General features: G+C 37.1%; 2 protein-coding genes across 2 annotated transcripts; one reads left to right on the top strand and one right to left on the bottom strand.

Annotated features, from left to right (window-relative positions):
* Positions 1 to 14928, top strand: LOC102582410 (copper-transporting ATPase PAA1, chloroplastic). Its single transcript, XM_006351723.2, has 17 exons — positions 1 to 620; positions 722 to 775; positions 1519 to 1672; positions 4581 to 4655; positions 4770 to 5047; positions 6138 to 6371; positions 6598 to 6696; positions 6843 to 6992; positions 7147 to 7293; positions 7544 to 7594; positions 7694 to 7872; positions 9461 to 9599; positions 10758 to 10855; positions 10959 to 11199; positions 11994 to 12197; positions 13378 to 13458; positions 14229 to 14928. The coding sequence occupies exons 1-17, from the start codon at positions 159 to 161 to the stop codon at positions 14478 to 14480; spliced, it is 2898 nt and encodes a 965-aa protein (XP_006351785.1). The 5' UTR covers positions 1 to 158; the 3' UTR covers positions 14481 to 14928.
* On the bottom strand, positions 14907 to 25043 carry LOC102582759 (potassium transporter 7). Its single transcript, XM_006351724.2, has 10 exons — positions 24357 to 25043; positions 21692 to 21920; positions 21339 to 21587; positions 21169 to 21219; positions 19914 to 20174; positions 18524 to 18576; positions 18238 to 18352; positions 17640 to 17894; positions 16293 to 16815; positions 14907 to 15896 (listed from the first exon to the last, which is right to left on the bottom strand). Exons 1-10 carry the CDS (start codon positions 24633 to 24635, stop codon positions 15362 to 15364), a joined length of 2550 nt encoding a protein of 849 aa, XP_006351786.1. The 5' UTR covers positions 24636 to 25043; the 3' UTR covers positions 14907 to 15361.
* Positions 25044 to 26419: the final 1376 nt, after the last annotated feature.

A 26419-nucleotide genomic window follows, 5' to 3' on the forward strand; every position in this document is an offset into this window, starting at 1 on the left:
CCGCTCAGCTACTACTTCATACATAATCCGAAGAGAATAAATGATGATCCAGTAAAAGGTGATAGAGCCATAGCCATACTACTGCCAAGTATTCCCAATTTCCCATTTCCGTACTGCAGCAAAAAGTTTTTTGCTGGTAGATCAGTCGAAGATCTGCAATGGAGTCTTCACTACTGACATCACCGGTGGCAATTTCTCGTTTGGCAGCATCCAGAACTATCAATTGCAATTGCAGTCCTTTAATTTCTCAGTTCCACCGCCATTTTTCTACTAGGTCAACTCAGTTTGTACTGATGAGTCAACTCGCTCGGTTCCATCTTCGAGCTGTATGTAACGGTGAGGTTCGAGGTCTGAACCGGTTCGGGTCGGTTTCTCTGTCGAGAAGTTTGGCAGCGGCGAATTTACGCCCGGTTCGGAAGGACTTGCGGAGTGTTTCTGGTTCCGCAGCTTCTTTTGCAGCTAGTGGTGGAGGAAATGATAACCCCGGAGGTAATGGCGACGGTGGCGGTGGCAACGGAGATGGTGCGACGGACGGTGGTAAGGAAAATCCTAGTGTTGTTGCTGAAACGGGTGAAGATATATCTGCTTTGTCCTCTGATGTCATTATCCTAGATGTTACCGTAAGTTACTCAGTTTTATTTCTCCACTTGCTCTATGGATAATGCAATAGCTGTAGTTTCGGACCTTTGAATATTCCACAAATTTGTGTGCACATTTTTAGGGAATGACATGCGGTGGCTGTGCATCGAGCGTGAAGAGAATTTTAGAAAGTCAAGTAAGTATTCAATGGTACTTCCAACTCATGTTCTTCTCTTCAATTAAGCATCTCATGTTTATGCTGATTGCCAAAATATACAGCAGTAGACTCATTACAAGGTTTCTATTAGGAACTGAAGGCGAAGCTATTTCTCTTCTTATGTTGAACTTTTTGATTCTGTAAATCATAAGAAAATTGTTAACTGTATCAACATGATTATTAACTCTCAGTCGCGAAGGGGAAAGCTAAAATATACCGTAATCTTACTTGGCCTGGATTGTTTAATGTTTCCAACAGTGGATGTATCCACATCAGTAGACTCAAACTCTCTCTATATATTGTTTAAATAAAATTCCTACGCACACATTCTTACAAATCAAATCCGTATGCATTTTAACAAAGGAGTGGTGGGTATTGTGGTTAGAAGTCTGAATAGGCCTCAGATTCGGATCACATTGAAACATTCCTAGACAGTTGGATTCTTTAGTCGAAGACACGATTAGCTATCATAAGCCCAGAATATATTCTCTTCATGTGGAGATTCACTAGTAGTTTAGAGTGGAAAAGAAACTACCCTGAGAACTGTACAATTCTCTATGATTTTTTGGCTGTGCATAAATTACATAATTTACAGAATTGGGTTTATTTATATATTTAACTAGCCTTTTCTTCTATTACTTGTATTCCTAGTGCACATGCTTTTTGTCTCTTTTATTTGTTAGTATTTTTTCACTTGACATTATGAAGTTCTGTATCAACAGCCACAAGTTTCTTCTGCTACTGTAAATCTTACGACGGAGACAGCAATAGTGTGGCCAGTATCTGACGCAAAGGTTGTACCAAATTGGCAAAAGCAGTTAGGGGAGGCTCTTGCAAAGCATTTGAGTACCTGTGGGTTCAAATCTAACGTTCGAGGTTAGCATTTGCTTCCAGTAGTACCATTATTTTACACTATTGTATCATAGCAATTAACATAGCGATTTTGTTGAAAATCTCCAAATGTTGAATATGCTTGCACTACTAGCAGTGAACTATAGGTGTACAATGTCGGACAGGGTGCTATACTAAAGAAATAGATGGTTCATAGAAGATTCAGGAATTTTTACATCTTCAACAGTTGTGTGCTTGTTGAAGATTTTTCAAGACCAGTTGCAAATTCGCAACGTCTGTTTGGTGCTTAGTCTTTCTACCATCTCAAGGTTCCCCAGATTTGTTAGTTTTAATTAGGTCACCAGACGGTTGATACAAAAACTTAACTTGATCCCTTGGCCTTATTTTTGTAGAGCAATTTAAGAGCAGCCAGACATTGTTTCCCTGTTTTTTATTAGTTTGAGGTGAGTCATAGTTTCACACTATTGATTAAAAGGAAGGGAATACCCACTTGTGGGATCCCACTGGGCATCTTGTTGTTGATTAAAAGGAAGGGAATAAGCTATGAACTAAAAATACAACTGAAACCCATCCTCTGTCCTTCCTCTTCCTTTTTCTTCTGGGGTTGAATGATATTGCTTTTTGTCTTAAGAGTAGGAATTTAAATAATAGTATACTTATTTTGGTCCGTTAGCTCCTCTTAAATTTCAAGCAGATCAGAGAGTGCAATACACTTGGGGTTTTTGTTACTTATGTGAAGCTTGGTGGGTAATTGACAGGTGAGGGAGCCATTGAAGGGGAATTTCCATCATGAAATGCAAAAGCTTTCTTGAAATGAGCAACCATTGTCCTTCATGGTATGTCCCTATTATATTGACTAAAACCCTTCTCAGCAGCACCTCTTAGTCACTTCTCCCAGTATTTGATGAAATTAGAACATATTAGGTCCAAATAATGATTTTGATTTTGACAACAAGGTCCTTTTCATCTTTAGGTGAGAGTTTCAGCAGCAAGAATTGGTGGATATGTTGAAGGGAGGAATTTCTACGAGGAGGCTCATGCATTTTGAATTATTGTACCGAGACAAGTTTATAAATGTTATTAGTTAATAGGACCTATATTTCCATAAAAGTTTACTGTAGTAGTTCAGGCCGGTGAAGACATTAACTTTAAGGATGTGCCAGTTGTGTCCTTCCTTGTATCTTTCCCATTTACTATGAAAAGGGGATCTTTTAGATTCTGCAATCTGATATTATGGTGAAATTTGCAACTGTTGTGAAATTTCTGTTGTGGCAAGATTATTTAACTTGTTAGCGGGAAAACTTTGGTGAACTTTAAAATTTTACTGTGATGATGTAATGTGTTTTCTTCTCTAGTCGTTAGACATTACTTAATTTGGTCAACCTTTCCAGTCTCCCTTCTAATTGTATCTTTTTCCTGGACACGGAACTCTGCCTTCAGTTTGGGTTGTATTGCTATGAGATAGCAAATCATGTAAAACAAAGAATCTGCACAAAATAGCAGATTCATAAATTCGCATCAATTTTTTTCAAAAGGCTAGCCGGTTACTTCATTACTCCAGTCACATCTTGCATATGCTTAAGCTCTAAGTAAAAAGTCAGAACTTGCAGAGTCCATGTAAAAACTTGCTGCTAGCCTTCTACTCATGTTTCTTTGCATCTGGGGCGCATTCCATTCCTGCCATAGTTTCAAATTCTTCATCAAATACAACTGCTTGTATCTAAGGTTCATCAATTGATAGCAAATGGCTCAATCAATTCACTAGCCACATCATTAACTAAGAAACTAATTTCAGTTTTCATCTGAAAGTATCTGAACCAAAACTCCTTCTCAAAAGAGTATCTGAATCAAAAGACAAAAGTGATACATATAATCATTTCAAAACTAGGCTGAACCTTTAATCTCATAAACTATAACTGTGGAAGCATCTTAATCTTTTGACATTGATTATTTCCACACTTCCACTCCATTTAGTATATCGTATGTGTATTGTTTAACTTATTAAGTGATCCTCTGTTCATGTTGCTAATCACTTATTAAGTCTATTCATGTGTAGGTTCTTTGCCTTTAAAGGTAAACTGCTTGTATATGGAAGTTATCCCATATTAATAAAATTATTTACCTTGTAAAGAAAACATATGATGTCTAATGTTTTATTAGTTAACTTTAGCTGCTGTGGAAAAACAACCCATTAGGTTAAAGGCACTCCCTCAATCAGACTTGATCCACATAGCAGGAAGGAAGGCAGAATGATTAAAAGAAACTTTGAGGCGATTCTTGCGACCGAAGTAGATTGTATTAGGTAATTGTTGGAACATAAGTTTGTGGTGAAAAGGATAAGTTTTAGACAACTCATGATGATCAAAATAGAGGGAAGTAGGTTAAGTGGGTGCACTTCTGAATATTTTCCTGGATTTACTTTTCAGTGCCCAGTCATTAACTTCATTTCAAAATCTTTTCAACTCAGAAGTATAATCTTGGAGAAATAATTACCTTCACTTGTGTCCCCTTGCCTCCTGCCTAATCAAATTCAAGGTGCGTGAAATGATTATTGAAATGGTTTGCATGTGTAAAGGAATAGTGATGCAGTTGTGACATGATTGCTGATAAACACTTCGTGAATGAATTGATTTGTGCAACACCATTGTTTGTGGTTGTGTAGACTCAATCTGACTACACTTGTTCAGTTGAGTTAGGAAAAAATTCTTGTTTTGATGCTTTTGGTTGAGTTTCCCAGTTGTCCCAACACTTCGTTTATGTCCTAGAACAACTAGAAGTGATTTGATAATTTTTTGTTGTTATCCCCTAAAGTATCATAAATTCCAGGGAATAACATCAGCATTGATATCTTCCTTTTATCTGATTGCATATCACCTTCTTGTTTGAAGTGTTTCCATTTGTATCAGCGTGACATGGGTCTAATTTAATGCAGATTCCAGAAGGGAAAACTACTTTGAAATATTTGAGAAGAAGATGAATGCAAAGCGTATTCAGTTGAAAGAAAGTGGTACATGCCTTACTTAGGAGCTCCCCCTCCATCCGTTTTCTAAGATCTCACATGCATGGGACTTTGTTGATCAGCATGTAGCTACATGCCATTAATAACCTAAATTTTTAACAGGTCGTGCGCTTGCCGTCTCGTGGGCTTTATGTGGAGTGTGCCTTGTCGGGCATCTCTCTCATTTCCTTGGAGCTAAGGCTTCATGGATCCATGCAATTCATTCCACGGGTTTCCATATGACTCTATCTCTGTTTACGTTGCTTGTACCTGGTCGACAACTTATTATTGATGGTCTGAAAAGCCTAATTAAAGGATCACCAAACATGAATACATTAGTTGGTCTTGGGGCCTTGTCATCATTTGCTGTGAGCTCAATGGCAGCCTTAATACCAAAGCTGGTAACTCTATTTACCAATATCTTGTACTTTGTTCTGGTGAATAAATGCTTCATCTATAGACTTGAGGCATACACATCATGTGATCAGGTTCTGCCGGGATTGCCTGCTTGGGCAAAATACTTGAGTATTAGAATATCTTCATTCATCCAGAAGCCCTTTGACTGTTTAACATAACGAATTTACCAATATTTTAAATAGCAGCTTATAAAGTTAAACAAACCCCTAAAACTTAAATCTGAACCTAAAGCCACCAACATGCCCCCAATATGTTCATGCAAAGGAAGTGGTATATAAGGTTTACTAGCATGCTTCAGTAACAGATGCATTGCTTTGGAGTTGGACTGTTTTTTCCTTGAGCTGAGGGTCTATCAGAAAAAGTCTCTTTACCTCCAAGGTAGTAAGGCCTGCCTACACTTGACCCTCCCAGACCCCAATATTTAGGATTACACTGGGAATATTGTTGTTGCTTCAGTTACAGATGCATTGTGCTCTCTTGTATTGTTCTGTACTGGCTTCATGTTTGCTTCACCTACTGAATTTTATGTCTATAATGTACCTATGTAATATCAAATAGGATAATTTCTAGATGGTTAATAACATCATTGCTAAGACAAAGCTGAATGTTACCAGAATTTAAGTGGAAGCATAGTTGACAGTAAAACGAGGAGGCTCTGACTGACCTTATTTAAAGTGCCTTGAGGCTTTCGGTGTTACTATGTTTTATCGTTTGTTGAGGCTCCGCCGTCTGTTTATTTAGAAAAGATGGGGTAATCCATAAAAATAGGTATTAATCAATAAGCTTTAGAAGCAAGCATCCTCTATTAAGTGCCTACTCCATATAAAAAGAAAGTGCATCCATCTTTACAATTAAGAATCCCTTGTGTTCTTCAGTTGGAGCTTTAGAAGCTTTTCTCTTTGTCCATAAAGATAGTAATGACTTTGCTGTATTACAGTAATACGTACCATTTTTTTAAACAAGAACTCTTCTGTAGTACAGTATTGCATTGCTTCCCAATCGTTCAGAGAGATCATTGTCAGCTTTGATCAGTAATGCCTGCAGCTAGCATTCATCTAATGACCTTTCCTGTAGGGTTGGAAAACATTCTTCGAGGAACCTGTTATGTTGATTGCTTTTGTCTTGCTGGGAAGAAACCTTGAGCAGAGAGCTAAAATTAAAGCCACAAGTGACATGACAGGCCTTCTCAATGTCTTGCCATCTAAAGCAAGACTTGTAGTCAGTGGAGATTCAGGGGAATCGAGCTCCACTGTTGAAGTTCCTTCTAACAGTCTGTCAGTCGGAGATCAGATCATTGTATTACCTGGGGTAAGTAAGCTGCACTTTGTCTTCACATTGCATTTGCCTTATTCGGTTTACCTGAATCTATTTCCTGTGCAGCTGGGACAGTTCTTACTTGAATCGGCTGTATTGTCAATCTCTCTCTTCTGTTATCTACAAGTGTAAAATAAATGCACAACATTTGATCTGTAGAAATGTTATGATCAGAAAAAGCAACTAATAGTAGTTGAATTTACTGTTTATTGAAATCCAGGACCGTGTTCCAGCTGATGGAATTGTCAGAGCCGGTAGAAGCACAGTTGATGAATCAAGTTTTACTGGGGAGCCGTTACCTGTCACTAAATTACCTGGGGTAGTCAACCTATCTTCTCATATCACCTCCTGCTTTCCTTTGTTAAACATTTGCTTTATGGTTGGACAGATATCCAGTTTAAAGTTCCATCTGATTTCTCTTCTTCAATTAGAATAATATCATGATAGGTTATTTTTATGAATTAGGCCGAAGTTGCAGCAGGAAGTATAAACCTTAATGGAACACTTACTGTTGAAGTGCGACGACCAGGTGGTGAAACTGCTATTGGGGACATTGTTAGATTAGTAGAGGAAGCACAGAGTAGAGAAGCTCCCGTGCAGCGGTTGGCTGACAAGGTTTCCATTTTAAATATGTTTCCTCCTTAAGTGTACAATATTTGGCAGTTGGAGGCTTACGTGGTTCACCCAAATGACTGTCTAATATTGTTTGCAAAAGGAATTTGATTTGTATGCTTGTCTTGAAGACAGCTTACTTGCTTCTATTTACTAGGTTGCTGGGCATTTTACCTATGGGGTAATGACACTTTCTGCTGCCACATTTATGTTCTGGAACCTTTTTGGTGCTCGCATTCTGCCTCCTTCCCTTTATCATGGAAGTGTTGTTTCGCTAGCGTTGCAGCTCTCATGTACTGTGCTGGTACGTTAGTATATAAACCCGTATGTAATGAATTGATTTTCTATAATCACCCTAAGGTCCCACAAGATAATTTCTTGAATCTGCTTGAGTAATCCTTTTGTAAAATCTTTTTAACTCTCCGCTACTGCTCTTTCCGTAGTGTTTTTAATTTCATGCTCTTTTTGCATTATGTGGCAAGGCATGCTTTTATTTCCATGGTTATATTTTTCTCTTTCTGCTTTGAGTAATTGGCTTCTGGTTGTGGTTGCAGGTTATTGCCTGTCCATGTGCACTTGGTCTTGCCACTCCTACTGCAGTGATGGTAAAGAAATATAGATATCCTATTGTACTGTCATGTTAAATCCAGACATGGTCCTGACACTTGATGCACTACTAATAATCTAGACATTTTTGTGTAAAGGTTGGAACCTCACTTGGTGCCACTAAAGGCTTGCTTTTGCGTGGTGGAAGTGTCCTAGAAAGATTCTCAACAGTGAATACAATTGTGTTTGATAAGACTGGGACACTGACTATTGGTAGACCAATTGTGACCAAAGTTGTGTCTCAAGGTCAAGGCCATCAAGAAGATGCAGATGCAAGGTTGAGTGCATTCTTTTAGTGTATTTATACTACCTCACTCCTGGCTGTATTAGGCGTTCCAAAATGCAAACCACTTTCTTAAAAAGGATATTTTGATCTTCTTCAATAAAAAGGGAAGTATTGATACATTCTATTTGACGTAAAAAATATATGAAACCCATTTTAACTTGTTAAACACAAATTTGTTTGATGACTCTTTAAATACAATTTTTTCTTCCTATTCATAAGAAGTAAGGTCGGTGTGTTTTCTAACATATACTTAATGATTCACATTTTAATTCTTTCACTTCGTGCAAACTTAGACTATCGTATTAGGATGAAAGGAGTAACTTATCAGTTTCCATAATTCCATCCTTGCATTCTTTTTCCAGTAGATTCAACTATACTCTGATTAAAGCACTTCCTATCAAGGCAAGTTACCAGCTTCCAAAAAAAAATAGTACTTCCTGTCAAGGCACATTAAAAAACTTAATAGACAACAATATCAGGAAAGAATAAATAGTGATTGAAATATGGAAAGACCAAATAATGGAAGTCCTTGAATTTATTAGTCAGGAAGACTTCTGTGAGTTTTGCTTGCATTGCAGAGGTCAATCACATCTATATTGCATGTCCACTTTTGGGCTATAACAAATAAGGAAACTGATTTTTGTTATAGCATTTTCTTTTAATAATACGTTATTATCATAAAATAAAAACTTATTAATGAATTGACTTTGTTTGAAGAATACACTATCTACTGGGTTAATTCCCAAGTCTCTTACCTTCTCTATGACTTCATAATATACGGACACCCACAAGAAAGTATCCAGTGTTTGTATTTCCTATTTGTTTTCTCTTAAGAAATTGAGCTTGGGTCTTAATTCAACCTCAAAAACTAGCTCATGAGGTGAGGATTGTGAGGATTGCCCAAAACTATATAAGGAGACAACACTCCATTCCCCCAACTATTCTTCAAACCAATGAGGTTTTAACACCTTTCCGTACAGTTAGATATCTATGCATGGACGACAGAACATGGCCCAATATTGGGTAACCAAAAATTAGGATGGGTTTGATTGTGATACCATGTTAAGAAAATAGACCTTGTGTCTAACTCAACCAAAAGTTAGCTCATGAGGTGAGCTGCCAAGAGTAAGTAAGGAGACAACAACCCATTCCCTCAACCAATGTTGGACAGTAAACTTTTGTTTCCCATATACTTGTTGTATACTGTTTGAATGATGGATATGCTAGAAATAGGAAAACCATGAATGATTCTGCATGATGGAATAAGATCAACCAGTTAGCACTTAACCACCTTTATATTTCATCACCAAGTCATCTCTTGTTCTAGTTGTTCACTTCTTTTTCTCTGTCCTCTCGTTTTCTAAATTATGCTAGTCATCTTCTTTTTGCTGCTCCCATCTGTTGCTTTGTGCGTTTCGGTGTTAGACGTTAGTTGTCAATCTTTGGATTTTGTTTCTTTGATAACAGAATTTTGGACTGTGGAAAATGTTTAAAATTAAGTGAAATTCAGATACCTAGTAAAAGGAAAGGTGTCAATGGTAATTTTTCATTGAAGATAATGGGCGAAGTTTTGGTACAGACAAGATTCGACTTCACCTTGTCAGTGGTCAGAAGTTGATATTCTGAAGTTAGCTGCTGGAGTTGAATCAAATACCAATCATCCAATTGGAAAAGCAATTGTAGAGGCTGCTCAGAAAGCAAAATCTCCAAAATTGAAGGTACTTCTCATGTTCAGTGCTCCTTTTTCAGTGTTTACCTATTTCTTTATAGGAACAGTATCCAAATTTAGCACATGAACTTTGTCTTCTAGATTTTTAGCCGTTTGAATTGGATGATATATTAACAGTATTTGTCCATGTTATCTTTCTCTTACGCATACATGAACGTGCTCACACATCGGCAAAGCAATGATAATTTGGCTTTAAGACTGTATTGTCATCTGTACTATGCATCAAACTTGTCCAGTTATCCAAATTGTGATTTTAGAAATCAGTGGAAAGGATGTAAGAGGTCCGCCAGTGCTGCAGAGAGGGAAATGGAGCAATATGGCATACCAGTTTCTGAAAATTTATGATTATGCATAATTCTTTTCATCGTTACTTCAATTGTAATGTGAAATTTTAGTAACATGAGGAGTGTGATGGGCCCAATTTTTATTTATCAAAGCCAGGTGACTTGAAATCTGTAATGTTCAGTAACTTAATCATGCAAATTGGAAGTTAATTAGTTAGGCAGAAAATTGATGTGTTGTTCATGGAATTCCAAAGCTGCTGAAGGGACAAATATGTTACTACCATTAAGGAATAGTAACTGTTGAAAAATTGAGTTGTCCTAAGCATATACCAATAAGTAGTGAAGCGACATTTGGCACATTGGACAGATTAGTTAGTTACTTGAAATAATGAGTGTACAGGAGCTCCCTCGTTAGAATATTCAAATGGAATTGAATATACCTTTTTCTTTCATTAACAAGGTTTCGGTTTGCCGCTTGACACATCTTCTTTGAATCTGTTGAATTGTATGAACATCATTTAAGCTTTAAGTTGTTAGAAATAAAAAGTTCTATTTATTTGTTTAGTTTGCAACAGCCAGCTCATGTGCAGGCATGGTTTCTTTTCTTCGACTATGGCACCATTTTGTTTGTGGATGGCAGTGAGACTCGGAACTGCTATCATGCAATGTTGCATACTTGCATTGCATGTACCATCTCACTAAAGTTTAAGCTATCTGCAGTAAAATCCGACATGATTAATTTCTGTGTTGCTTGGCTATCTGACTAAATCTAGCGTTATAGTTGGGCTTAGATATTTGTTGTGTCCACTGTCAATATATAGTTAGTGTGAACGCTTTCCATATTTCTTAATGTGTTCATGCAGGTTTTGGATGGAACATTCATGGAGGAGCCTGGATCTGGTGCTGTAGGGTATATTGATAATAAAAGGATTTCTGTTGGCACACTAGAGTGGGTCAAAAGGTAGTTTCTTCTTTCTGCTTTAGTCCACTATCTTTTTCTGTTGGACAATGTTAATATCCCTCTTAAATACAGTCATGTTTTGATACTACTACAAATTCTGCAGGCATGGAGTTCTTGAGAATCCGTTCCAAGAATCTGATGACTTTAAGAACCAATCAGTAGTATATGTGGGAGTTGATGGCGTCCTTGCTGGTCTAATTTATGTTGAGGACCAAATCAGAGAAGACGCAAGGCATGTTGTTGAATCTTTGACAAAACAAGGGATTAGCACTTATTTACTGTCTGGTGACAAAAAGAATGCTGCCGACTACGTTGCATCTGTTGTTGGCATCCCTAAGGAAAATGTAAGCAGTTTCACCTCTTATAAGACCAGAACCTCCAAATTTGTTATGGGCTGTTCTTTGTACCTAAATGTATGTTACAAGCTGTAAAGTGGACCTAATGTTTCCACAGGATATAGCGAGATATAGGAAGTGTCGTCTGCTCTAAAGAGAACAACATAGATTGTAAAAGCAAATTAGCTAAAACTGATAGGAGGAATCTTTTATGAGCTTTATAATAAAAGACCTTGATCTCTGGCATCATTTCTCACAGACTGTGTAAGTTGAGTCATTCATTACCTTTCTATTAAGATAAGAAAGAACTGTACAAGTCCGTACCTGTCAGCTCTCAAGTTGGTTCTTAAAAGGGTGTACAGCTTATTATGTGGCCATAGTACACCAATTTTTAGACTACACTGAGATGTGAAAAGGTTAGCTCATTTAGATTGGTTTCACTATAGTTTTGGTACATAATGCAGACTCTTTATGGAGAATTGTTTAATAGAAATCAGGGCTAAGCTATTAGTACATGATAGCTAATAGAAATTAGCGTTTGTTTCCTTTTATTCGACAGTTGATAATGCCTAACTAAATAGAAATGTGTTGAATGACTTGAATCAAATTTTCCTGTTCCCATCCCTTTTAAAAATGCTCATGCGAGATGGATAATCCAGCTACAGTAGAGAGAGCCATATAGTTGTGAAACTAGGTGTTCTGCGAAGGATAAGATATGCAACTATCACTATGCATAGAAGATCTCCTGTTTTCAGTATGTTCAAACAGATGAAAATGTCAACAAGGTAGATGGTTGAATGCAGGTATATTATGGAGTCAAACCAGATGAAAAGAATAAATTTGTAAGCAGACTACAAAAGGATCAGAAAATTGTAGCTATGGTGGGTGATGGAATAAATGACGCTGCAGCCTTGGCGTCAGCACATGTAGGAATAGCTATTGGTGGTGGAGTTGGAGCTGCAAGTGATGTGTCTTCTATTGTACTGATGCACGATCGGTTATCTCAGGTTTTCCTTCTCTCCTATTTGCAACTTTCGCAGCTTTCATGTTCTTTCTTTTCTAGAACTAGAGTAACCTGGCTTCAGTTTCTGTATGTATGGTAAGATTGGCAAACACGGTCTCTTGTTCTGGTCTTAAGGTTTTAGCTTTCAGAACACATGCTGGTAATATTGTAACTCTAAGATTTGCAGACACCTGAATCAGATCAACAGATAGAAATAGTTATTAGATTGTATATGTTTACTAAAGTTTGTTTGGAACAGATAAGCACTTTCTCTAAAAGAGCCTTTTGAGTCCTGATTCCCTGACATAGCATTTGGGAGTGAAAACGCCCATGCTTGTATGTTAAATTTCTGTGCATCTTGAATAAGTTGGTCTGGGAACTCTCTTACTCTCAAGATTGGGTGGCAGTGGTCTTAGTAGAATCAAATGTGGAGACTTTACATGAAAGTGAATTCTAGGTGAATGAACTGATTACCAGGATCTAAAACATTTAGTACTTAAGTATGTTTATTACCTAGTTGGCTAGGGATTAATTTCAGGAGAGGTAGAGGTAAACATAGGAAGAAAAAGTATTGGGGACAGCTTATCGAAGACATGACCTTGGACAAGAGGTTGTGGATGACACGGTTTACGGTAGAAGGTTTGTAGACAGTGGAGCGTTGTCTTGCCTACCCTTCCATACCAGTAGTTGTAGTATTTCCCCTGTAGTTTCTTGTCCTTTGAATTATGTTACCTTCTACAGTCTCTTTGTACTTTAATTATCGCACTATTTTGTCGCAATTACTATTTTATTTTATTTTTCAGGATGCTTTCTATAGTATTTCACCAGGATTTCTTCACCTTCCATTATTTTATTTTATTTCGATTTGCATTGATACGTTTTTCCTTGAGCCGAGAGTCTATCGGAAACAACCTCTCTTCCTCCCAAGGTAGGGGTAAGGTGCTACTCTACCCTCCCCAAACCCCACCGATAGTCTTAAAAAGAAATTGTCTACTGACAGAAAACATTGGGCAGCGGCTTCTTTAGAGTTTCTCTTTTAGTTCTTGCTCTGTCATCATGTTGTTAGGGTATACTAAGGCTTGAAATCAGGTGAGGACTTTTGGATCAATGGATGCTAGTATTTCTTCATGATGTCTTATCTTGCATGTTGTAATATACTTTGTAACAAAATCACCTTTCTGCAGTTGCTCGATGCTCTGGAGCTAAGCAGGCTAACAATGAAGACTGTAAAACAAAATCTTTGGTGGGCCTTTGGATACAACATCGTAAGTTTTTCGGTATCAGCTCTCCATGAGAACAGGACAAGTTTCTTTGTGCATTGCCATCTTAAACAAGTAAACTGGTTAAGTTAAAGAGATGGTACTAACTTGCTACAAGCAAATCACTGATTAAAGATTTAAATGACCATGCTTGAGGCTTTTTCAAATTTGTGTGAGGGTTAGACTCTTGCTTCCCTTTTCTGCCATAACAAGTCATTCCTTTTGGACGCCTACCAATCTCTGTTAGTTTGCCTGGAAACACTGATGGGAATGCTATTCATTCTCTCTTTTTCCTAGTCTGCACAACCCCCCTCGCAAAAGAAAAAAAATCAAGCGGTGCATTTTCCTTTTGTTTTCTTTCAAGACCTGAGTAGTCTGTCACATATCGAATGATCTAAACCTACATATTATATGTAACGCATGTGATACAATAATAATCTTGCTGCTGATTAATTGTGCTCATACAGAAGCTACATGTGTGAAATTGCATAGTATTTAATTTGGAGAATGTGTGGACCCATGCAAAGTTCCCCATGATCTTTGCAAGTAAAGAGAAGAGAGGGAAACAAGATTACTGGTCTGTTTCTCATGAACACACAGATGCATGTGGGCACATACTAGAAAAACCATAACAAACATACAAATTTTATGTTGATTCTCTCAAAATTCTTTTCTCTGGGAGACCACCGCCAATCACTAGTGTCTTTTCCGATGCTGTGAGCTATTAATTCAATTTCTTCTTCATATGTCCTTCCTCTTAATCTTTGCTCTAACAGGTTGGAATTCCGGTAGCTGCTGGAGTCTTGCTGCCATCTACTGGAACCATGCTTACTCCGTCAATAGCAGGAGCTCTCATGGGCTTAAGCTCTATTGGCGTGATGACAAATTCATTGTTACTGAGACTCAAGTTTAAATCAAGGCAGAAGGAAATACATGGACAATCAGTAATAGTTGATATCCCTTCTGATTCTCATAGCTTGAATCAAGAAAAGTTGAAACATCCAGATAGTGAATCCTCACAAGCCTAGTCAGTGATTGATTTCAACACTTAGTTGGTTCTCCGCTTGGGATACCAATCAGTTGTAGGGAGTGTAATCTTGTAATTGCCGCAGTTTGGACGAACAGGGATGGGGGACTCTGCTTCAGCTCAAGCTTATCAGCCATCAAATTCAAATGGATCCCGCTACCTGCAGTTTTACATGGTTGGGTGATGCGGATTTATGGTCATCACAGACTACGTACAGAAACTGTATACCAAGTTTCTAGGCACTGAATCAATCTGTCTAGGGATTCACAAACAATTTGGTTAAGCATTAAATGTGTAATGGTTGGATCGTGCCAAGAGAAGGCCACTTATTCTTTTACCGAATCTGAGATCTACAACAGGTCAAAGAAGGTACAAGATAGCAATAACGATTCACAAAATAGAAGATAACAAACAACATTTATCAATCAGTATAAAACCAAGGAATTTTTTAGCGTTTGGACATGAATCAATCAACTGTGACCAATCATAAATTAGTTGGAGTCCGGTAAAGTTGGGTCTATCCTATACCGATACATCTCATTCCTGTGTTTTGCAAAAGTAAATTTGGTCTAGTCTCTCACTTAACTAACATACAAGTTTACATGGATTTCCTTATCTTGAAAATCATAACAGCCCCACGCGCAACCCAACAAAGCAAGTTGGTGAATCCATTATACAACTACACCAGAAGCCAAATCTTCCAAGCTCTAAAACAGGGACATCCAAAAATCCACCCTGTGATATGCAAAACAGGCGTATGACAATTTCTGTGCATCCATCAAATGGTCAGGCAATGATTATGATGTACATCATGACGCCAAGTTGACAGATGACCAAAAATTTTGCCAAAATACCTTTAAGTGGACCTATACAATAAAAAACTCACACCATATATTGCATGCCGACCTGCACTAAATGCGAATGTGGTACACTCAAATTGGCAGTTCCCCTCCTGCTATTCTTTCTCAAGAAAGCATAAAAATAATTTATGATAAGCTTCTTAATGAACCATGAATTCTTCCTTGCCCTAATATCTCCGTGACCAAGAAGATAGACCACACCAGATTCTTTGGCCTTGCGTATGAATGAGAGCTCCTTTTCAAGGGATTGCTCTGCCTCGGACACTAACGACTCGGAAGACGTTCCAGGTTTCAACTCTTCTGAAGTGCTTTCTTCCATAACTGCCTTTCCTGTGTCCCTAAAATCAGCTAAGAGAGGAATGCCAAGCGAATAAACACTTCCATTCGGAGCTACAAGGACCCTTGAGAAGGAGTACTCTTCTTCAGAGTCTGAACAATCGCCATCACTTTCAAGTGATCGCTCCTGAGCTTCTCTGCGTATGAACTTCTCAAGACTTTCAATGAGCAGTTGCTCAAAAGTGTGGTGATTTTCTTTACGAGCATCCTTGTACCCATATCTGTAGATCCAAAGTTTTGGACAGAGAAGTTAGTAGCCAAGTAACCTTAGATGCACATCAATTGCAGATGAGAAAGTAAATATTACGACAGAAAACTGTTATAAGCATCCAAAGCATAGGAGGTACAAAGATAAGGTGGTTCTTCAGCCATTGTTTGTTTGAAGAGAAGAATTAACCATCACGCACATAGTTACTACCCTAAAGATTAGGAAAGTTTCAGCTTCTCAAAGGTAACCATCTGCCATACATACTCCTTTAACCATCTGTCATGCAGCAGTTTTAATAAAGTTGGGACTCAATATTTGTGCAAGAGTTTATACTTATTCTAGCTATCTTTAGTCACGTCAGTTGGTCTATGTAGTGAAGGTACTAGCAAAACAGGGAAATTTAGTTTACCTGGCAATACAACGGAATATGTGGTAGCTTCTGGGGCAGACTCGCCGGAACAGGAACCTTTCATTTTGTGGTACAACTGGAACAGGAACATACTTTATACAAACAAAAATGATCATGGAATGCACAGCAGGTAGAGTGGTGAGAAAATGTCCAAATATGGCCGGTATTCCCTTTGCTAGTTCATTGTAAAGCAAGCCAATTCCAGGAGCTCTTATAGTACCAAGGTTGGGGCCTAATTCGCGCAACAAATCCATAGACATCTTTTTCTTGACTTCAGTTTCATACTTCAGCTTGCTTCCATAATTCCAGATGTACATAATCAGGAACAAAACAACAGCAAAAACAAGTATAATCCAACTTCCATCTCCCACACTCCATAAAACAGACGAGAAGAATGTTAACTCCAATCCCAAGAAGATAATGATAAAACTTAGCACAATTAAGATGTTGATCTGCCATATCAGAAGCATAACAATCGTAACCAATATTGTTGTCATCATCATCACTCCAAGCTCTGCTATGGCTGTCAAACAGGATATGCATCAGAAATCAACAAGGCGATCTATAAATCATTTGATGAACACTTGGAAGCACCTTAAGTTTTTCATCATCAAAGACGCTACTCTGAATTGAAATACAAAATTTACGAGAAAGTTTTCTCCTACATACCATAGTTAACAAGAAAAACTCTTCAAACAGAGGTAGGTTAAGTTTCTTTGTGAACAAATGAATCACTGTACATGTACTACATACTTCAAACAGACTCTGCCGCAAAAGAATATGTGGTGATGTGGGGGAATTAGGGTTACAGTGACAACAAACCAGCATTTTTGTCAACCAGTTTACAAGTGTTCCCTGTCATCTTCAAATTTTGGAATTGATAAGAAAGTTGAAAGATAAAATTAAAATATTGAAAAATAGTAAAACACTGCAGGTTTTCACGAATGAGTTTGAAAACATACTGCATTCCGAGGGTTTTAATTCCAAAACACCAGACAAATCAATGTAACAAGTTAACAAGATGGAAAAAAGAAGAAAAAAATAGTGAGAATTTTATATAGGAGTAAGGCTGCATACACACTACCCTCCCCAGACCCACCACATGTGGGATTACACTGGGTATGTTGTTGTTGTTGTTGTGAGCATTTTATATAACAAAGATTGCGCAGTGCTTACATCCGAGACGAATTAGCAAGATGGTATATGGACAAGGTATTTCAGTTTTGTATCTACCTACTTTCAAACATTTATCAGAAAGCTCCAAGTGCAAATCAAGACTAACATTAATAAGGAAACAGAGAGAACAATCAGCAAAGAAATTGTAAGTTCTAAAGAGAATATGATTACCATAAGCATTTCCGATCTCGTATATACTTGAGATAGAGCAGACCAACACCAAAGACAACGCCAGAAGAAACCAGTTCATGACTGGGATATAAATCTGACCCATGAACTTCCGGGACGTATGAACAATCTTGAGGCGAGGGAAGCAGCCTAGAGCTGTGGATTGTTTAATGCAAGAAAAGGTCGCTGTGGTCATTGCCCTACTGGCAATCAAAGCAGCTATATTGGCAATCAAGAAGACAGGCCAGAAAGCTCCACCTGCATATAATTGCAGAATTTCACCCAACGAATACATTGTCAGTGTGCTATGTTGCTCGGACTCTTCGAAAATGTCATTGGGTGTGTGTTAGACCCTTCAAAAGTAGTGCATTTTTGGAGGATCCGACACGGGTGCAGCAACATTTTTGGAGTCCGAGCAACTTAGTCTGTGTGTCCTTATATTCAGAGACCTATCTGTAATAATGAAAACTACACATGATCATGACACTTCTGTTTCCACAAAATTGTCACGTCTTCCATTGTTTTTCTCATAATTTTTCCACGGTTATCGATAAATAAATAAGATGTTATCAGAGTGAGTGCTACAGGACTAGAGATTTACTTGGCACAGAAGAGAAGAAAGCTTGTGTTGTGTCGGCATGGTTCTCCATCAGGTAAGCAGCTTGACCAAGGTATCCCAATAGAAGGCACGGAAGCACAAGGAACATAAATGTAAGCTGCAAATTAGACAACATTCTATTATCAATAACTATATATGCCAAATTGAACATCTTCAGTGACATAAAAGAGAGACGCAGGGTTATGTCCCAAAAATGCACGGATCTATAGTATAATATTAACATATTATACACCCTTTCTACCAAAAATAAATAAATTCTGCTGCATACCTGAACTGATCTTACAGAAAAATAGCAAAGGTCTGCAAACATTGCCTCGGAACCTGTATTTCAGAATTGGTGATCAGCTGTATATCTAAAGAAAATGGATAAAACAAGAACAGGCTTGATGGCAAAATCACAAACACAACCTATCCTAAAAACTCAAAAAGAAGATACTAGGACACAAAAATTAATGGGCGAGGCAGTAAACAAACGTGAAGAGGCATTTTATTCATGTTTTTCTCACAAAGCAACACACTAATAAGAAAACCAGCTTAATTTTTATGACAGATTCTGTTGCATATAAAAGCTTGAGCGGGAGTTTTACCCTTTAAAATAGTTAAGAGGACAAACAGAAGGGCATATGGCTCTGGATGAGTCACTTACTTAAAAGGCTTCACGATCTACCAACTCAGTGGTTCTATTTTATAAAATCATGCAGGTTCGGACAAGAATGGAGAGAAATGACTTAGAGATGTTAACTTTCATACCCTACGACAGAAATGAGAATACAGCAATGGACACAAGCTTATTGAGATGATCCGAAAGATATTCAAGATGAAATTTGACCAAACACCACATTAGGAAGTGAAATGATAATGATAAATGTTCCACATATAGCATGACTTGCACAGGCAAAATCATTTGTTGGACTTCTAGTTCAAGCGAAATCTGCAAAAATGTACTCATCAGTTAAGTTGCTCGGACTCTCCAAAAAGGTTGCCACACCCGTGTCGGATCCTTCAAAAATATACTGATTTTGGAGGATCTGGCACGTACCCATCAATATTTTTGAAGAGACCAAGCAAAATTGCTCACAAGTGTCCAAGGGAACTACTTAAAAGGCATCCATATCCAAGGGACGCTTTTTTTCCCAAAACTAGCAACAAGTTCATGCTAAAACGCTATTATGAAGGGAAATCTCTGAGCTGGCAGACTTTTGGTGATTCAACATCAAGCAATATATGTGAGTTCCAAAACCTTTCTTCTTCAATAAAAGCCAATTTATTAAGTCGCTTTACCCTGCAAACACATGTCCCTTAGCCCCTCCTACACACACACTCAATCTCATTTTTTGGGGGGTTACAGTGGCAGTGTTTTAATTGAACTCCCTGAGAGGATAAGAGAGAATATGTAATGGATGGATTAAAAATGATGTTTCTCAGCAATAAGTTTGCAGGTAAATATATATGAAGTGGCATGCAAACCATCTCATGCTGGGCCAATATGCAAGAAAATAACCAACATATGGAGAGCAAGCTCAACGGAGCTTGCATCAACCTTCTTGAATCAACTCAACTAAACCCCAAGGGAAGAAAAATACATAGAACAAGCCCTTTAGTTTTCTGCCAATCAAATTACATCAGCTATCAAAAAGAATCAGTTCACAGGTGTCTACCTGTTGCACACAAAAGACAGCCACCAAGAGAGTACCAGGCCTTTGTTGAGTTGCGCTTGAAATAATAGTATATGTGAACAGGATTAAAAGCCCTCCAAACATGAGAATCATACTTAATGAGGTTGTAGACACCAATACCACCCAGGGAACAAAACCATATAAACAAAGCTGGACCAACTACAAGACCCACTTTACTTGTCCCATACTTCTGTACGCTGAAGAGAACTACAAGACATGCCACCGAGATCATCACTACTTGATCTGCAAAAGAAACAAAACCTAAGAAACTTGTAGCAAAAAGGGCTTAAAGGTGCACAATTATAAAAGAGTGGATGGAATTCATTTTCTCGTCTGATTCTAGAAAGTTAAATAACATTGCAGATTTAGTTTTAGCAGTTTTATAACATTATTGTCAGGTAGAGCCTTGGAGCATCAGTAAAGTAGGTTGTCTCCAGGTTTGAGCTACAGAATCAGCCATTGATGATCGATCCAGATCAAGTTAAGTCGTTTACATCACACCCTCATAGCATGCGGCCCATCCCCGGACACTGCGTAAACACAGGTGTCCGCCTGGTGCACAGAGATGCCCTTTTTTAAATGTTTGCTGGCCCAGGTTATCAGATCTTCAATTTTACCAGCTAGTCTAATAAATTAACAAGAATCCTCTTCCCACAACTAAATTCATTGAGCTATGTGACAATAATTTTGCAATTATAGTTATGAACTTCATCACCACGAGATGCAAAGAACAAATACTTAAAGAGTAAATGGGCAGCATCAAACCTATATCAAACTACAAAAACATTAAAAATGGCCACCCAATAATAAAAGGCTAGTAAAAACACTACATCATCATATAATAAGGCGAACATTAATGTCATGATGGTGATATCGCATATCACACACTTAGTCTTTCTAAAGCAATCTTACTTGTGACACAAAGCAACATGCAACATAATCATAAAATCCTTCAATGACTGAGCTAGGTGATGGAAATGAGGTTTACTCGTTGCACGTAGATTATCAGAGTATAGATCAAATTTGAAACATTTCTTGATTAGCTTGTGTCATCTTTGCAAAGATATCTTACCTTCTACATATAGTTCAATTTTCATAGACGTCTCTAAAGGGGTGGTATAATGGAAGTTATGAGCACATCATTTTTGTAGGACTGTTTCAGCTTGTGAAACTTTTAGATCAATAAAAATGGAAACGCTTTTTCATGAAGTGAACAATATTGTACAGATAATATTACCTTGCTTAACCCCAGAAAGTCCAACTTTTAAGCCACCAACAGCAGACATTACTGCATCCACGATAGTTTAAAACTAACATTAAGTACAAAAAAGTAATAAGGAAGATAAATTACACAGAAGAAAAAGATCCCAGAGGACCAACAAATTTTGTACAGATGTCCTAGGATACCTGACATAGCAGGTGTAACAACACCATCAGCAATCACCATTGAAGTGCCAACAAGAACTAACATCAGAAGAAGCTTTTTCAATGTCAATGAAGCTTCTAGTCTTTCTTTTATTTTTAAGGACCTCTCAAGTTCTGGAGATGGCACCTTCAGTCTAAAGCTTGATATGCGAGCATCTGATCGTAGTTGATTGGGGAGAAGATTAACCTTTGCATGCCTACAAAGCAATGAGTACAAAGCAAAGGTACCACCTGCAGTATTAACCAACTAATTGAATAAATCAGAAGACACAAAACATGAAGTGCAATGTGGTAAGTGTCGTGAAACAACTAGCCAAGTTTAACTGTTAGCTTACCTTCACCGTCATCATTGGCCCAAACAACAATTAGGACATATTTAACCAAGGGAACGAGGATTAAGGTATATAAAACCAGAGATAATGCACCAAGAACGTCTTCATTGCCATTGACTGGGGCCTTACTAAACATCACACTAAATGTATACAAGGGACTCGTTCCCACATCGCCAAAAACAACTCCAAGAGTCTGAAAGGCCAATAGGATTGCTCTACCCACTGAGACATCCTGCAAAATACACTCAAAATTTAGTTAATTCTGCATCTGTTGTTCAAAATCAAAACCTACTGAGTTTAGCCAAAACACAAGACAAATAAAAACCATCATTCTCGGGAAAGGACCTTTGTTGAATGAAGTTAATAGAAAAAGCAGTGTTGTCAAAGGCTCGTCTGAGGCATGCTTAAATCCCTGAACAAGGTGCAAAATAGGTAGGCGAGTGCTTTGCTTCCCTTAGTCAATGCTTTAGTTCAGGCACTGAGCCGCTAAGGCTTAAGTCTCATCAGTGATTGCCCAAAGGTTATGTATTGAAGAAGACAGCACTACACAATAGCTATTTCAATATTTCTTTGATGCAAATAATTGTTGTTTATGTTTATTCTTATTTTATTGTATTACATGTATTTTTCATTGTCCTCTTCAATTGCGCCTTTTTTTAATTAATGCCCACACTTTATTTGCTCTTTACGCTTAAAATTCCAGCAGAATTTAAAGCTCTTTACAGTTTTCACGTCTAATAATGCCGAGAAGAAGGAACCATTAAGCAAAGCCAAAAGCAAATAAAAGGTGAAGGTTCTCAAATTAAGTATATCCCTGATCAGTGGTTGACGTGGTCAAGAAACATAGGTGCTGTTTGCTTCAAAATTTTGAAGAAGAGTTTTTTTCCCCAAAAAAAAGATATTATTTGTAAAAAATATTTTTCAACCACAATACCAGGAAAGAAAGAACTTTCAGTTTTTAGGTGGCATTGCTTCAAAATTTTGAAGATGAATGTTTGCACAAAAAAAAAGAACAAGAAATTGGAAAAGAGTTATTTTCAAACAAATGTTGAAAAAGAATAATCAGTTTTTTCCGGAAAAAATTGATATCTGTTATTTGTGCCTGACTTGGTATTGGCTCAAAAAGCAGCTTTTGCAAAAAATTATAAAAGAAAATTTCCCGAAGTTGCACCCAACATTTTGAAGCAAATGCCAACTTTAGAAGCTTATAATAACTATATCATTTTATAAATTTGTTTAATAACGGTGGTGTCTGGTCCAACTTTATGCACACCAAGACTGTTCCTCTGGATACTTGGTACCTTCGCCAGCACAAGTACAAGGTAACTCTGTCCACCAAGGCATGGGCAGACAACATAAATTGGGATTTGAACTTGGTCTCCAAGATTTCACTCACTTCATTGACCGTTAGACCAAACCCTTCAGTGCATCATTCTAAAATATTTGTTATTAGAGCCTAACTAGGCCCATTGTGATTAGCTGGTGTTAGCTTCTTATCTTGTATACAGTACTAGCTCGTAGATTCTTGACCCCATTTGTGCCTTGATTTGAGCCTAGTTTGCTGACAGCAACATTTTTCTTTTTATAAGATTTGCGGGCAGCAATATTGTCAGACCATTCACTGCAAGATGCTGGCTTTCAGCCATTTCTTCTGCCTGAAATATTTAGTCCTCTGCACACAGCTTCAAGTTTGCGGGATAGTCATTTCACGCCTTATTTTTCTACAGTAAAGCCATCAAATGACTTTTAGCCTAGTCTCACTCTAGATTGGAAATGCTGTCTCTAACAAGAAGGTACTGAAGTTCTTCTAATTGCTACAAAGTTATTTCAAGTCACTCATGGTAACTGGCAAAGAAGCTATATCAAGCAATGGCCGGAAGTGAACTTGAACAAAGGGCATTAGCTTAGTCAAAAAAAGTGAAACTTCCTGACAAACTAAAACAACACTAAGTGAAAGATTCCCGTGATTAACCGTCACAAAGCAGACAAGATTTTCATTTGATAACGTGAAATGTATTGGCATTGGAGAGCTGTAAAGTGCATGACTAGAAGAGTGCAAAAATTTAGTGGAAGGGAGTGCAAAGTTTCAGTAGCTGAAGGAAATGTCAGCTTTGCAGATTTAACTGAGAACATTGTCATCAATAAATTGGAGGAAGAAGATAAGTGCATCTCTGATTACTAAGAAAAGAGCTAAGCATGCACCTAGATCCAGTGTTCATTCCTTCTTATAACAAACTTGAGTTTGTTGCTTCTTTCTCTAAGCTTGACTAGACCTTTCTGTTTATTCAAGTCCTTCTAATCGTCTGTTTATCTACCTCTAGTACATCAGAAGAGCATCAGCAGACTCCACATTTCAGTTCATTCTTTGATCTCACAGCAAATAAATTGAATAACAAGTTGATCATGGAAGGAAAGAACAGCAGTACAAAGTAGCACCAGCTGCTGGCTATACTAACAACACAAGTAAAACCAACTTCAACTTTCCATTTTTTCACCATTATCAATTCGGAATGACATTGGCTGAAATAGAGTGAATGGATATACATAAATTTATAGCAGATCTCAAATAGTTTACTATTTAAGACATAATTATTGTTGTAATAGTTTGGAAATTAGTAGGACTACTACTAGCAATGTCAATTAAAGAAATTACCGAAAGTTCACTCACCTCAAAGTCGTTCTTTTGAACACCGGGAACTTCAAGAGCTTCGACATCAAACGAATCAATACGAGGACCAGTACGGATCAGTTTCTGCTCCACATTATCCTCATCATCAGATTCCAATTCCATGCCATTGCATGTTGTCGAATCATCATCTCCATCCACAGTATCTCGATCACCACTATCGATATCCAAATCATCCTCGCCCTGAAATACCCACCGTGACTCAATCGATTCCATAGACGTTAATCCACCATTTTCCCTCTCGAAACCCTCGTCCGTCATCTCAAAACCACTGTCAGGGTTCGATTTCTTCAATCAACGCAAGTGAAAAGTTCCTCCGACAAGTATTTATATTCGTATATGTACGCATTTATTATGTAACATAAAGGCAATAGCGTAGAATTGCAGCAGTAGCTTGTAGAGTACGATGATTCGAAACCCTAGGAATTGAGAAGGGTTTGGGTGAGATTTTGAAAGCCAAATATTTCTGCAGCTGTGAGTGAGTCTTTGGTATTTTGCTTTGAATGGATCGAGCCGTGATGGAATACCTGGGTGGCAAGTGGCAACAACCCTTTTACAACAGCCAACGTGACTACCACGGATTTACCTTTAAACGGGCAAAAAAATAAATCAAATTTGGGGAGATTTTGATGAGAGATATATTTTTCCGGATAAAAGGCATTTTCTTGCGTTTTTCTATTTATATAAGTGACCAGTCATAGAAAATTGTTTCCACGTTAAATTTGTAGTACTAACATTTGATAGTGTAATGAAATGATATGATAGGATTGTTTTCTTAAGACTCCCTTCGTCTTTAATTATTTATTCACTTTTAAATTGATATATTTATTAAAAAAAAATTGACATTTTAGCACTATTAATTATGAAGTGTATCAATTAAAAATTTAAGACTTTAAAAAAGTTTTACCTTTTTCAAAGTAATTAATTGAGGATATAATAGGTAAAAAAATTGTTCTTTCTTGATTTGTCAAAATGGACAAGTAAAAAAAGGAAAAATTGACAAATAACTAGGGACACGGAGAGTATGATTATTCAAAAAAAATATTTTTTTGGTTCATTTTTACTTGTTATTTATTCCTAAAATAGATTTTTATTTTTACTTGTCACTTTTGATATATCGAAAAAAGACAAGTACTAATTATTTTTTTCATGTTTTACCCTCAGCATTAACTATTTATTTTCCAAATCATTTTCCAAGACATCATTTAATAGGGGACAGTTTGGTAAAATATTTATATCATTAACTATTCTTTTAATGATGTGTCAAGTCAAACTATGATAATATAAGTAAAAGTGAAGGAGGAAGTATTTCATACTAATTTAATTTTGAACTAACCCTATAATTATAGTATGAAAGCTTGGGAAAATAATGAAGACAAGAGTGAAGATGGGCGTGACTATTTTTGAAAAATAAGTCTGAATTTATATTGGAATGCTTAACTACACAAAATATTAATCTCGTTAGAAGACTGATGAAGTACGAATGGAAAGAGTAACTTACATTAAGGCTTATGACCAAGTCCTAATGGAAGTTCTCTGTAGATGTTTGAAGGCTAAAGGTGTACTACGGTAAGGAGGAACATGTATGATGGAGTCAAAACTCAAGTAATTATGAGCCTGTTTGGATTGATTTAAAAAAAAGTTGAGTTAAAAATAAAAAGTTAAATTAAATGACTTTTAAGTCAAAAAAGTAAAAATAAGGGAGGCCCACTTTGGCTTTTGATTTATTTTAAGTCATTTTAAACTTATTTAAGTTATATTTAACCTTGCCAGACACTTCATAACTTACTTTAAGGGTGTGTTTGGTACGAAGGAAAATGTTTTCTTTCCTGAAAAACAAGTAGATTTTTGACTTATTTTCTCATGTTTGATTGGTGAATAAAAAATATTTTCCGGAAAAAAAATTTAGTGTTTGATTTATGAATGAAAAATGTTTTTGAGAAATATCTTTTATTTTTACTAGAGTAGAAAATAATTTTTGAAATTGAAAATATTTTTTAAAAACAAACTTAATTTTTTTTTTGAGGGGTGGGGGGTGGGGGCTA

The sequence above is a fragment of the Solanum tuberosum genome, unplaced genomic scaffold (assembly GCF_000226075.1).
Source record: "Solanum tuberosum cultivar DM 1-3 516 R44 unplaced genomic scaffold, SolTub_3.0 scf00136, whole genome shotgun sequence".
Classification (NCBI taxonomy): domain Eukaryota; kingdom Viridiplantae; phylum Streptophyta; class Magnoliopsida; order Solanales; family Solanaceae; genus Solanum; species Solanum tuberosum.